This window comes from Macaca thibetana, chromosome 7 (assembly GCF_024542745.1).
Source record: "Macaca thibetana thibetana isolate TM-01 chromosome 7, ASM2454274v1, whole genome shotgun sequence".
In the NCBI taxonomy this organism is placed as follows: domain Eukaryota; kingdom Metazoa; phylum Chordata; class Mammalia; order Primates; family Cercopithecidae; genus Macaca; species Macaca thibetana.
Genome location: NC_065584.1, coordinates 35176358 through 35190355, shown reverse-complemented (window position 1 = coordinate 35190355; position 13998 = coordinate 35176358). Strand labels below are relative to the sequence as shown.

The following is a 13998-nucleotide window of genomic DNA, read 5'->3' as shown; positions in this document are numbered from 1 at the left end:
GGACTCACCACCTGGGTACCAGAAAGGGGTGACACTGGTGGTGAGTGTGCATCCATGAGGCAGTCACTACAAAGTCTGAGTAAATTTCTACAGCTGCTACTATGGGCACAGCCCTCAGTCCAGGTACAGCTGCCACTAGTACCAACCCTGGAGAAGACTGGTAAAGAGTAAATGGTTAGGTCCATCCTTTACAGCATGACCTTGGCAGAAAGAGACAATGTCCTGCAATCTCTGGACATTTGCTTAAATTTGCTGCTAGCCTCAACCCCAGGGGAATTCTTCCATAAACAGTATTTTTGGTTCCCTTGAAAGTTATTGAGTTTGATTAGGTCTGTGACTTGCGTTTGAGAGAATCCAGGATATGTCTTCATGCCTAGCCTGGTGCTTTGGAAGAGATCTTGCATGGAATCTCCCATTGTTTGACCTGATAGGGTTAGTCTACCACCATGACCCTATTGGACTATGTCTGGAAATGCAGAGTTGCAAGCCAGAGGCTCCCTGACCCCCAAGCTCATGATCTATTGGTCGTCATCGTTGTAATTAGAAGATACTGCTGTTGCTGATTATGTGTGTTGGTGCAGAAGTAGTTGGGTTTGGATGGGGTATATCTAGAGCTGCATACCAATATAGTAGCCAGTAGCCACATGTAGCTATTTAAATTTAAATTTGAATTATTTAAAATTAAATGCAATTTGAAATTCAGTTCATCAGTCACACTAGCCACTTTTCAACTGCCCAAAAGCCACATGGGGCTAGTGGCTGCCATACTGGAGAACACAATTATGAAATATTTTCATCATCACAGGAAATTATACTGGACAGTGCCAGTCTACAGTTATTTGCTTTTCCAAGCTTTCCCACACACAGCTCTCTCTCTTTTTTTTACTAAGTGCAGTTTTCTAAGTATTGAGAATATGTCAGCTCCATAATAGGAGGAAACATGATTTAATCTCTTACTGTCTGTTAGAAATAATAAAATATATGCGTCTATTTTTTAAAAGAGGAAAAATGAGTATTGCCAGACCAATGTTTCCCAAGTTGTAATGTGGATGTAAATCACCTGGGCTCTTGTTGAACTGTAGGTTATGATTTAGCAGGTGCAGGTGGGGCCTATGGTTCTTCTTCTGGTTCACAGACCACAGCTTGAATAGGGAAGAGTTGCAGCGTGTGACTTGTGAGTTAGGACCTTACTGCTGTTTCAAGGGCCAACAAAATAAATACAGCAAGTGGGCTTTAAATGGAAAGACAGAAGCTGAAGGAAATATTCTTATTGCCCAACACCAGAAGAATTAGACCAATGCCCATACTTTAGTCTGAATGTGAGACAGCATAGCAAAGATGAGCTATGCAGCATAGCAGAATTAAGAACTGGGGCTGGGTGCAGTGGCTCACACCTGTAATACCAGCACTTTGGGAGGCTGAGACGGGTGGTCACGAGGTCAGGAGATCAAGACCATCCTGGCTAACACAGTGAAACCCTGTCTCTACTAAAAATACAAAAAAATTAGCCAGACGTGGTGGTATGCGCCTGTAGTCCCAGCCACTCGGGAGGCTGAGGCAGGAGAACTGCTCGAACCCAGGGGATGGAGGTTGCAGCGAGCCGCGATTACGCCACTGCACTCCAGCCTGGGCGACAGAGTGAGACTCCATCTCAAAAAAGAAAAAGAAAAAAAAACAAAACAAAACTGGATGCCCTCTGGAGCCTTGCTGTCTAGATTTGATTCTGGACTTCATGACTTCCTGGCTGTGTGTCCTTAGGCAGACTATCGTGAGGCCTTACTTTCCCTATCTGGAAAATGGGAATAATACTAGTACATTTTTCACAGAGTAGTTGTGAGGACTCAGTGAGTTAACAGATTTCAAATGCTTGAGACAGTGTCTAGCACACAGTAAGCACCGTACATGGTTGGTAATAAATGCATGTAACATTCTGCTTCTGACAAGAGAATATGCTTTATTCTGGATGTGTCAATACATTTCTGACCAGTTGTACATCACTTGGCTCAAAACAGGACCCTAATTTCTCCCCTGAGGATTGAGGAAGGGATGGGAGGTGGAGGATAATGTGTTCTGATGAAAGATTGGGTCCATGAAGCATCCTGGTTATAGTACTAGTGAAAAAATTACAGAGTCAAAAGGTGGGTCCATAATTGCTAGGAACAGTCCAGGGAGCTTAATCAATGGCATGGTAGACAGCAGCCGTTTGAAGGTAATGCCGGTGATCATCACTTAACATGCCTCCTTAAAGAAACTGTTCACCATTGGTTACTGTTGGTGTACCAAAGTCTGCATTTGAAATTTGTGCAGCTTTTGTAGAATGCCCCTTAAATATGAGATGTTTCCTTTTGGTGAGTGACTGCAAAACAGATTTGAGTCACTGAAGAGAATATGACACAAGCTTTTCTCTGGTATTGATCTTTTTTAAACCTTCTTCCTTCACCCAAAGCAAAGAGCCCAGCCAACAGCGAGTAAAAAGATGGGGCTTCTCTTTCGATGAGATATTGAAGGACCAGGTGGGGCGGGACCAGTTTCTACGATTCCTGGAGTCCGAATTCAGTTCAGAAAACCTCAGGTAAATCTCTCTAAGTTTGAACTGTGTGCGGAACGTGTGTGAAGAAATTTGCATAATCCGTCTCTCCATCTCTCTTTCTCAATGAAACATTATCAGGGTTCAAATTCAAATGCCAGCTAATCTGGCTGAGGTTGAAATAGAGAAGAACAAATTAAAATATGCAACTCTGTCACCACCATAATAGCACCTACTAACACCAGCATACTTCAGTTCAAGTCTATGTGACCTTTGTTCAACTAATTGGAAATAAGTCTTCAATAATAATTAAATAGTTGAACGGATTTGACAACATCATTCGTTAAGTACAGCCATAGAACCAGGGAGCTTCAGAGTACAGAGGCACCTCAGAGGCTCTCTCCTCAAAACTCCCCAGTGTTGGGGTCCTGAATATCTGAGAAGCTAAACAGCAGAGGGAGGAGTCAGTGGGCTCATTTCAGAATTTCAAAGAGCAAAGTAAATATCACTCGATAACTGGAGATGTAACTGTAGCAGCTAATAAAAACATGTTTTTTTCTTTGAGAATGACTTCTGTCAACTCCAAATAGTGGTTACTCTGATCATCTGATGCCAGTGAGAACACCTGATTGTTCCTATTGGTCTATAATACCTGATGAGGGAAATGTATTAATAATTACTGTTTAATAGGAGAAAAAAATAAGATATTCAGAACCTCAGGTCCTATATGAGAGGAAGAAAAGGGGGTAAATTAAAAGGAAAAGTCTCCTTGATCATGAAAAATTTGGGAACTTGTTTATTTAGACTTTTATGGTATTAGATGAAGAATCAGAAATCTGCAGAAAATGTGACTTATCTGAGACTTACCTAGTGATCTTAGCAAACTGGTGACTTCTTAATGGGTAAGATGGAATCTCTCTCTTTCTTTATTCTTTGTACCAGGTTCTGGTTTATAGAGCAGGGCAACACCCGTCTTCCAGTGCTGTTTTCTTTAACGATGTCTTAATAATGTTTAAATATTGTATTACTTTAAAAACTCACCGTCTCTACTAAAAAATACAAAAACCTAGCTGGGTGAAGTGGTATGCGCCTGTAGTCCCAGCTACTCGGGAGGCTGAGGCAGGAGAATGGCGTAAACCCGGGAGGCGGAGCTTGCAGTGAGCCAAGATCCAGCCACTGCACTACAGCCTGGGCAATAGAGCAAGACTCCATCTAAAAAAAAAAAACCAAAAAAAAACTCAAAGCATGTACTGCGGGCAAAGGACTACCCCTCCAAAGTTAATGTGCAATATCCATGCACTTATTTCAAGTGAGACCATCTCGGTCCCATATGTCAATCAAGTGATATTTATGCTACACCTGTGCTGTATCAAGCCCTGTGAGAGTCTGCTGAGAGACACAAGTCAAGATGTGTGATCTTTGCCTGCAACGACCTTGTAGGTCCTTGAGGAAAAAACACAAGAAATTATTGAATCATTGAATGTCTATAAATGAGTGTAAACTCTAAGAACCATTTTGAAAGCATTTAAAGGAGAAGAATCAAAGCTGAAGTGGTTAAATCATAAGCTGGACTTTGAAGAATGCACAGGATAATAGTAGACAAAGAAGAAGGAGAGATAATATTCCAAGCTGGAGGACCAAATGAGGAAAGGGGTGGCCGATGGGCCTCTCCCACTCCATAAGGTCCTGGGAGGACAGGTAGATGCCGACTAGCTGTACAGAGCGTGCTGTTCTAGGCATCCACGTGTCTGTTATAAACCAGATAAGGCTAAGTATCTTATTTTGGGTTATTATACAAGAGCCTTTCCTTATGCTGAGGCATGATTCCAAACACATCTCAGAGCTTCACTTCAATGCCTAATGAAGTATTTGTAACATAAGGTTTGATTTCCAATACTCTTCACTAGGGTGGTGCTCAGACTAGCCTCCCGGGTATAGGAAGGAAAGCTCTCTGTGGCCAGCTTGATGGACCCAGGTGGCCTCTGTGTAGCCAGCTCAGTCCCAGTTTCCACCCCCTCCATGATCCCTATGAGCCACCCCTGGGAGTCCTTCTCATCTCCCTTTCTTACCTGTTCCCCTTGGGTCTGCAAGATGGAGTGGTATAGAGGCTCCCTTTACCTAACTACCTCTAAGCCCACAAGTAGCCTCAGCACCCTCTGCTGCATGCACTATTGCAGAGAGCTTGAAGAATGAACCAGAGTTTGGTCATTGTGAGGGTCCCAGGAGCATCCACTGGCTTAGCTGCCACCTTGCCTGGTCAGAGCATTCATTCCGGAAAGCCCTGCATGTAGCCAGAACCACATATCAGTTCAGACTCGTTTCACAAATTATGCATCACACTTAAAACCCAGAGTGCACCAAGGAGTGTGTCCCTGGCAGGTGTTCAGTGCTTCTTCCTGCCATCACCTCCTGCGCCTCTGCCAGCTCCTTTCCCCGTGCCAGGAGGGCTACATTTAATCTTGGGTGAAAGCATGCGTGTGAGCATGTGTTCATGTACCAGAGCCTAAGCCACACCCCCAGCATGCAGAAATCCAGACTTCAGAGGGTCACCCCTGCTCCATGACAGGAAAGGGAGTAAGAAAAATAGAATAGCAGGGAGGAAGAGGATAGCCAAGAGCCTCTAAAATCCTCTCTGGATGCCCAAATTCCATTTTTATGATATTCAGCATAACTGGATACATGATGGGTGGGAGAGAAGCTCAGCTGTAAATCACATAACTGTAGGACTCTTCTGTCACCCGTCATGGGGCAGCCTCTTCCCTTTTCCTTTGTGTTCATTCCTTCAGCTGCAGATATCAGCTTGGCACCAACCGTGGCACAGGGCCTGCGGATTCAGAGCTGACTGAATAAATATCAGGGCAGCCAGGCACGGCCGTACAGATGCACCTCCACTGTGGCCCATGCCATGGAGGCCCCTGGGAGTTGTGCAATATGGCACAACTTGAGGATCCTGCCAACCTGCCATGTTGGCCGTGCTGGAGTCGTTCCTTCTCTGCAAGATTGGTGAGGGGCCCAGGCCACTGGCATTGGAGCATGGCAGGAAAAAGCCTGACCAGAACTCACCTGGGTAGATTACAAAGTGCTTCTCCACTTCCTCTGTCCTCCTGTGCTCCCTCTCATCTCTCCAGTGAAAGGGCTGCTTAGATCATAACATTTTTGCACAACCCATGGGGTGCCAGTTAAGTAGCCAAGCAGCTGAATTGGTATCAGAGCTTCAGAATGTGGAATGGAGGAGCCCCGAAGTGTCACCCTGGATCCTTTAAGGAATGATTTCTATGATGATGTAATAGAAGTTGGCGTCCCCTTTGATCAATTTCTTCTGGTTGGGTCTGTGAGATGAGGATGGGGGCGTCATCTCCGTGGACTGGGTGGGGTATGACCAGCAGTGCATTTTGCTGAAGCTGTGAGCTCTCTGTGGCAGGGTCTACCTCTTTTCCTCCTTTTCTGACCCACCCTGAGCTAGGTGCAGGCTCCCTTTGGACCCACAGACAGCTGTTTGCTGAGCGCCTTGGGAATGCACATGGCTTCTGTCCACAAGGCAGGGGCCTCACAGCTCTGATGCAGGGAGCTCCACTCCGTTTCTTGGCCTCATCCTTCTGCCTGCTTTGTGCATTTTCCCAGAATAATGACAGTCTCTCCTTGCCATCTTTTCACCCTCTCTCACATCTCTCCTACACAAATCTTTGTCCTCCCTGGCTTGACACCCTCTGCTGCATGGCACAGAATGAGTTAAAAATCAAAACCCACAGCAAAGAGTGTCCCCCGTACATTTTTTATGAGCTGTAACATCTCCTGAGAGAAGGTAGTTGTTCTTCTAACCTGCAGATTGATGATCCGAGTTCCACACAGTGTCGGCTGAAGGGAGAAGCAATTAAAAGAGAACACAGTGGGGTGCCAGGTTCGTCTAGAGAGCTCTCGTCTCTGGCAGTTGCCCTGAGTCCTAGGAAGACCTCAGAAGGTTCACTAGGCCCAGCAGGATCCACCACTTACCAAACCCATGATTAATAGGAACAGAGGTGACTTCCACGACACCACAACCATCTGCAGTGTTTCAGCCACTGCCCAGTGAACAGAACTCAGCTTCAGTGGTGCTGGGGGTGGTTACTTACTTATGTAGGCACCCGGGAATTTCAGCCCTGCCAGGAACTAAACCAAGTTTAAGCCCTGCTTCCTACATCTCCAGTTGACCAGCAGAGGGCACAGAAACACTTTCTTCTCTCCTGGAGTTTGCTTTTTCTCTGGGAACGAACCAAAAGCTGTATTTTCTAACCCATGAAAATTCTAGTTTATGAAAAGTTAACTGGTGACTAAGGGACTGCCCAGACCTCCTGGTAGGATGGAGAATGATCAAGGGCCAAATGGTTTGTCTTACCCAGCCAGCCTTGAGAAAATCCTCTTCTTTGAAAGCCTCTAAGGAGAAAGGAGGCTCTCACTGGGGCAGCCCCTAGATGGTCCTCCAGTCCTGTTCTCCACGGCTTCGCCCCAGTGGTATCTGAGCCCAGGCTGTCTCACTCCAAAAGCTAGTTTCCCCGCCAGCATTTCTAAGTCATGAACACAGATCAAATGCCTGCACAGGGGCTGCCTCCCCACTGCTGCTATGACAATTGGCAGGGACCAGGGACGAGGCAGGACAGGTGGTCTCCCAGATACCAGTCCTTGTGTCCTGCCAGTCACAACGGCCCTTCTGCTGCAAGCCGTGGAGGCTTAGTACAGGATGGGTGGATTTCATGCGGCTACTGGCATTTCACTCCCTGCCACTGCCCTCGAGGAGGAGCGGTACCTGCAGGTTTTTGATAAGAGCAGAAGCTTCCAAAGCCTCAGTGGGCCTCCCATGGACAGCAGATGTGCAGAGAGGAGCTGCTATGGCTCTCTGCAGGGGGAAGTGTGGCCTGGGCAGCCTGGGTTCCGATTTCCCGGCTCAGGCCTGTGGGGCTCGAAGATGGCCAACACTAACCAAAGCCTGTTCTGAATTTCAAATTGACACAAAGGTTCCTTGAAACCAGCGATGGTAAACACATACGGGACGTCAGCATGCTGTTGTGACAGCAGTTTTGCTGTTGCCTGAGAGACACAAGGCAGGTCAACTCCAAAGCAGACAGAAGGCAGGGGAGAGTCCACAGTGTGTGCAGGGGAGAAAACTGCTGTCTAAGAAATGTTACCCCATACCCTCCCCCTTCGTCTTCCTCCAGCATGCCTGTTGTTTTCACTTGTACTTAAAAAAATTCTTGGTTTTATGTGACAAAGAAAACCGTTTTATTTTTACATAAAAGGTTATTAAATTTGATTCTGGGACCTGGTGCAATGGCTCACGCCTATCATCCCAGCATTTTGGGAGGCTGAGGCAGGCAGATTACTTGAGGCCGGGAGTTCAAGACCAGACCAGCCAACATGGTGAAACCCCGTCTCCGTTAAAAATGCAAAAATTAGCTGAGCATGGTGACATGCCCCTGTAATCCCAGCTACTCAGGAGGCTGAGACAGGAGAATTGCTTGAACCTGAGAGGCGGAGGTTGCAGTGAGCCAAGATGGAGCCACTGCACTCCAGTTTGGGCGGCAAAGTAAGATCCTGTCTCCCCACCAAAAAAAATGATGCTGAAATTTGCATTTCCATCAGCTCCGGGACCTCTCTGTATCCAGCTGAGTGATGTGCATTTTCATGTGGCCCCCAAACCATCCTGCAAAAAGGACCCTGAGTCCTCAGGAACCGCAGAGAGTGTGCAGAGCTCCCGGGGTCCTCAGGGCCTTCCCAGAGGGGCTCACAGCTCCTCCTCAGTGCTGACAGAGATGACAGAAGGTGACCTCCCATGTGGCATTGATTGAGGGGGCAGGAAATCACCCAGGTGTCATCCATTTGTGTGAGGAGTTGCAGGGGCCGGGGGCATGGAAAGACGCTGACCCAGAAGGTTACTTCCAGCCGGGGATTCAGCCCAGGCGGCCTCCCTGTGTGAACCTGGTTCCCCTGTCTGCCCAGCATGCGGCTGAGGAGCACTCACTGACTTCGTCTCTGGACACTTGACCCCTTCTGGTCCTTGGAAAAACCAGCACTGGCTTCTTCCTTTAGAGCCAGGTTCCCGCATCGTTCACCTACTGGTCAGACGTGGCCTTCCAGGCAGAGAAAGCCTTGTAGGTGCTCTTGTCAGCAGATGGCCGTTTTCACCTGCAAGCCTCCCAGCCACTTCCTTCTTTTCACGGCAGGCCTGAGAGAGTGGACAGAGGGCCCTACGGAACCTAGGGCAGGCAAGGGAGATGGAGGCAAGGGAGATGGAGGAGACCAGTGCCCCAGCTCGAGAGTCAAGGGCCCACCTGAACAATGAGGCAGGGGAACAGCTCCTTTCAAGCCCTTCCTTCCCCACCATCTCTGGACTCGGGATAAAGGAACATGACTACTTTCCTCTCACCCGGAAGCCAGAAGGACCTGAGCACCCAGGACTTGCGGCTGTCAGAGAGCTGCAGAAGGGCAGGGGATGCCAGATGGCAGCAGCAAGAGCTGGGCAGTAGTATCTGCCCAGGCCACCTGCAGAGAGAGGGCTGGAATCCGAGGGATCACGTTGGGCCAGCACTGAGCCTGTGGCCGCCACACTGACCCTTCCTCAGCTCCCCCTCACAGGACCTGAAAGCATTTCTGAGTTAAGTCTGGGTAGCAGGTTTTCCAGAGCCGTGCCACATATCCCTCCATCCACTCGGTGCCCATTTCAGAGATGAAGTGAGAGGCACCCGGAAAGGCACACCAAGGCAAAATACGGCATAGACAGGACGAGGGCAGAGCCTGCTTCCCGATCTGATGGAAGCCGTGAAGCCTTCTCTGCCTTACGCTTGGCTCTACAGGGTCACTGAGGGGTCGCTGTAAGGATATCATCAGAATCCTAAATGGCAAAAAATGGCAAATCAGGTGAAGAGTTGGAGCCCAGCATTTGGGGACACACACACAGACACACATACACTCACACACACATACACACACACACAGTCTGCTGGCCTTGCAGAAATGGGGTTGCATTACTCCAGTCTGCCACTGAGTGGCACCTTTGGGCCATGCACTTGGCTCCAAAGACATTTCTCTGAACAGCAACTGAAAAACATGTTTAACCACCGCCCCCGCCCGCCCCCCTCGCGCGCGCGCACACACACACACACACATACACACACACACACAAAACCCAAGTACATCTTACTTTGGATGAAATTTGATGACAGATTGAATGCACTGTCCGCACTTTCCACCATGTCATGGTTCAACTTTGCTTGTCCCTCCCTTTCTGTTGACTAGACTACCTGTGATTCCCACTGCTGTAGGAACCAGCACAGGACCTACTCTCTTACTCACTGATCGGGGAGCTGGCCTGTCCGTTCACAGGGCAAAGGATATGACAACCAGACCTGGATCCTGCTGCAAGGCTGCCTTGGGAACCATCCTCAAGACCCAGTAGCTGTTGTCCAAGCTTTGGCTCTGGCTGCTGCTGCTCTCAGCAGAAAAGCACTCCCTGCTCCCATGTGGATGCTGAGGGATTAAACAGAGGCAAATATGGAAGTGAGCAGATTTTTCTCTCTTTCCCTCTGCAGAAGGAGAACCATTCTGCAGAGAAATTTTCATGGTATGCCTCTTCAGCATTGTTCCAGATGCGCCCATCTTCACTCTGAAACCCACGTATTGAGCGCCTACTATTTGCCAAGCACCATGCTGAGCACTGATGTGCACTGGCTCAGTTTCTCCATCTATAATAGGAATGGCTGGTTTATTCTTACACAGATAGTCTTTATGATTCCAGGATCCTGCCTCTTCTGTGATCTTTCCTCCATGTGGATGCCATCAGTTGATCCCAACTAGATTTGACAAAGGGACTCACACTGTCTGCATGGTGGCATGTATGTAGCACAGGTATTCTCAACCAGGAGTGAGTTCATCTCCCAGGGGACATGGGGCAATGTTTTGAAACATTTTTAGTTGTCAAAACTTGGGAAGGGGGGTTGCTATTGGCATCTAGTGGGTAGAGGCCAAGGTTGCCGCTAAACATCGTACATTACACAGAATAGCCTCAACAACAAAGAATTATCCAGCCTGAAGTGGCAATAGTGCTGAGGTTGAGAAATCTTCACGTAGAGGGAGAGAAATCTCGTTTTGATAACGAGAAGCACATTGATCTTTTAATATGCAATTCTTTTCTGTTCTGCACAATAGGAACACCTTTGATATTTTCAGCAATCTCCATGGTCTTTGCAGCCCCACACAGTGGCATCAGGGGAGGCTGAGAGATGCAGCAGAATGGATTTCATGGGACATCAGCTCTGGGGCCATCTCCAGCAACATCCCGATGCTGAGCCCTCTGGAACTGACTGTGTTTCTGCTCCCACTTCAGGTTCTGGCTGGCTGTCCAAGATCTTAAGAAACAACCCCTACAGGATGTGGCCAAGAGGGTAGAAGAAATCTGGCAAGAGTTTCTGGCTCCAGGGGCTCCAAGTGCAATCAACCTGGATTCTCACAGCTATGAGATTACCAGTCAAAATGTCAAAGATGGAGGGAGATATACATTTGAAGACGCCCAGGTTTGCTTATCTACTCAAGTGGTTGTCATAAGGTGTTCATTCGTCCACTTCGTTGCCTGACCTATTAACATAAGTTCAAGGCATTGTGGGTAGTTAAAATTTCAAATTTGGTTATTTTTAAGTTCATCAGTGGAAATCATTTCACTTAGGTGCACAGCAAAATCCCAGGATCATTTTCCCAGAGGAGTTACGATATTACCTAGAAACCAAAATGTGCAGTTATATGCTTTATTTGTTCCAGGAAAGCCTCAAAGTGTTTTACAAAATCTGAAGCCTTGTAATAAGTCAGTGGTAGAATCTGGAAACCAGAACACAGCATTGGGGAAGTGGGTGTAGTGAGTTGGCAGGGCCATGAGTCAAACCCACATCTGTCTACCTCTGAAGCCCACACTGATAACCACCTCTCTACACTGCTTCCACAGTGATCTCCAGCTCTGCAGTGAATAGTTTTTACGCACATCTATATTCCAGGCTCTGCACTATGTGATAAGACACCACAAAGAACAGGCAAAAGCCCGTTCTCAGCAAGGTTACCAGCAAGTGTGGGAGACAGACAAGTAAATGGGCAACTTCAACAGTGCGAAAAGTGCCCCGAATGGGTGAACCCTGGGTTAAAGCAAGCCTGCAGGAGGGACTCCCAACCCTGTAGGACACAATTAGGATGCTCACAGATGCTGATGATGCTGGCTAAAGAAACAGGAACCACCCTAACCAGCAGACTAAATTTTGATGGCTGGGAGGTGCCATTTCTAAAAATAAGCATTGGGTTGGTTTCTTACTTCCTGGCCCCTAATTTCTATTTCCTGTCACCATCCCACACCCAGTGACAGGGCTTAAGATTTTGCTTATCTCCTTGACCCCACTTACGTCTCTCACGTCTAGGGCCCCCGGTAAAGAATTTGGGTAGTTTGCTCTCTTGCAGACATTATTGTCTGATTTAGGAAACTCAGTGTAGCTGCACCAATGCAAATAATGGGGTGAGAACACAGTGTCGCTTATCATCCGGATTTGCCTTGTCATTTGCTCAGAACTTCAAGATGAAAACACCTACCAGCCTCAACACCATAACTATCTTCTTCTCTCCCCTGGTCACGAGCTCCATCGAATGCCTGTGCCAATCATGAAATCATGACTCCTTCATATACCCCTTGCAGCTTGAAAGCAGAATGTTTGAGTCATGAGAGCTCTTTGCTGAGATATTTTTGCTTATGTGTATGTACGTATACTTTGAAGCACCATATTGACATGGTCAGAGAGGAGAGTGACAGGGAAGTTCCATGGGGGTTTCCTGCATGAACGAGCTGAAGCTCAAAGCTCCAATATTTATGAAACACAAGAGGAGTGATACTGGTGAGAACCTTGATGCATCTAGCACAGTGTTACCACTCCAAGCATGACATAGGAGGGATTTATTTTAATTTTCTATTATGAAAACTTTTAAACACTTGGAAAAGTGGAAACAGCAAAACAGCAAACCTTTATAGACCCTCATCCAGCCGTAAAAATCATCAGTACACGTCTGATCTTGCTTTATCTCTAACCCCACCTACTTTTTCACCTGCTACCAAGTTACTTTAAAACAAATCCAAGATATTGCAGCATTTCATCTGTAAACTTAGATATGTATCTTTTACAAAAAGGATCCTTTTGTTTTAACATTGCCACAATATCCTTTATCTCCCTCCCCTTCTCACATCCCCTTGCAATGTATTTGATGAAGGAATTAGATCCTTTGTCCTATAAAGAGTTCCAAGCTCTGGATTTTTCTGATTGCAGCTCTGTGGTACTATTTAGAATGTTCTTCTATCATCTCTCTTTCCTATAAATTAGTTTTTTTAGATATTTAATCAGATTTAGTCTTGATTTTTATGGACAAAACTACTTCATAGATTGTGTGGTGCTCTCCTATCAGAAGGCACATGTCTAGCCACCTCTCTTTTTGCCCTTTTTGCAGATATTGATGTCCATCACTTATATCCATTAGTTAATTAGAGGTTACAAAATGATGACATACTAATTTTATTCTTTCTTCACTTATTAGCTGGAATACTTTCATAAAGAGAAACTTCCCTCCACCACTATGGGATTAACTAGCAGTACAATTCACATAAGAAAAGCAGGATAAATGTTTGATTCTCTCCCTTCGTTTTCCAGTTTTCAAAATGAGTGGTTTACTGTTATCTTCCTATGGTAAACATTAGGGTCTACTGTTTTGATTTTACTATCTTTGTGAACTCATGGGTTTCAACATATGTGCTCGGTTTTAATCTGTTTGCTTATTATTTTTATTGATGCTTGGATTTTGCCATCTCTGGCCAGTTGGCTCTTTCTGGCACAGCCCTAGTGATCTTTGATGTCATCCAAATAGCAAGGAAGCTAAGATATTCCAGTCTTTGCCCTTACCCAGAATAAGCCATTTCTCCAAGGACCCCTGATTCCTCTTAGTGGCAAATGGTATTTAGAGACTAAAATCTAGGCACTTAAGAGTGTTTCATTGTTCCTAGATAGTTTATCATGTCTAGCCCTTTTCAGTTGACAGAGCTAGGAAATGTGTTTTTGTTTATAATAAAAATACATCATGAGTTCATACTGATACTTTTAATTCAAATTCTGACCTACAGGGGATTTTATTTAACCACTCGTTTCTTACATCTGTGCCTCTTTTCTCTACCCTGAGAATCCTGACTTTCAAGGGCACTGTGGATGATAGCATAATTACTCATTTGCTTTATACTACACAGAACAGCCTCTAAACCACAACGCTAAAAATACAGCAACAGGGTGATTATCGCCTGGTTCTTTAATTGTTGCATACTATTCCGTTGTGTGGAGGCACCATAGTTTAGTCAACCAGTCCTCTCTTCTTGGACATTTATGTTGTTTCTACTTCAAGAAAGGTTTGATGGAAGAAGTGGGGAAGTCAGCCTAATG

General features: G+C 46.2%; 1 protein-coding gene across 13 annotated transcripts in view; it reads left to right on the top strand.

The window, feature by feature from the left end:
- RGS6 (regulator of G protein signaling 6) overlaps nucleotides 1-13998 on the top strand; it is a 626535-nt gene that overhangs the window by 566911 nt on the left and 45626 nt on the right. For all 13 annotated transcript variants that reach the window (XM_050798808.1, XM_050798809.1, XM_050798805.1 and 10 more), the window contains exons 14-15: nucleotides 2447-2572; nucleotides 10881-11067. In XM_050798808.1, coding sequence (XP_050654765.1) covers nucleotides 2447-2572; nucleotides 10881-11067 — 313 coding nt within the window. The remainder of the gene's footprint in view (nucleotides 1-2446; nucleotides 2573-10880; nucleotides 11068-13998) is intronic.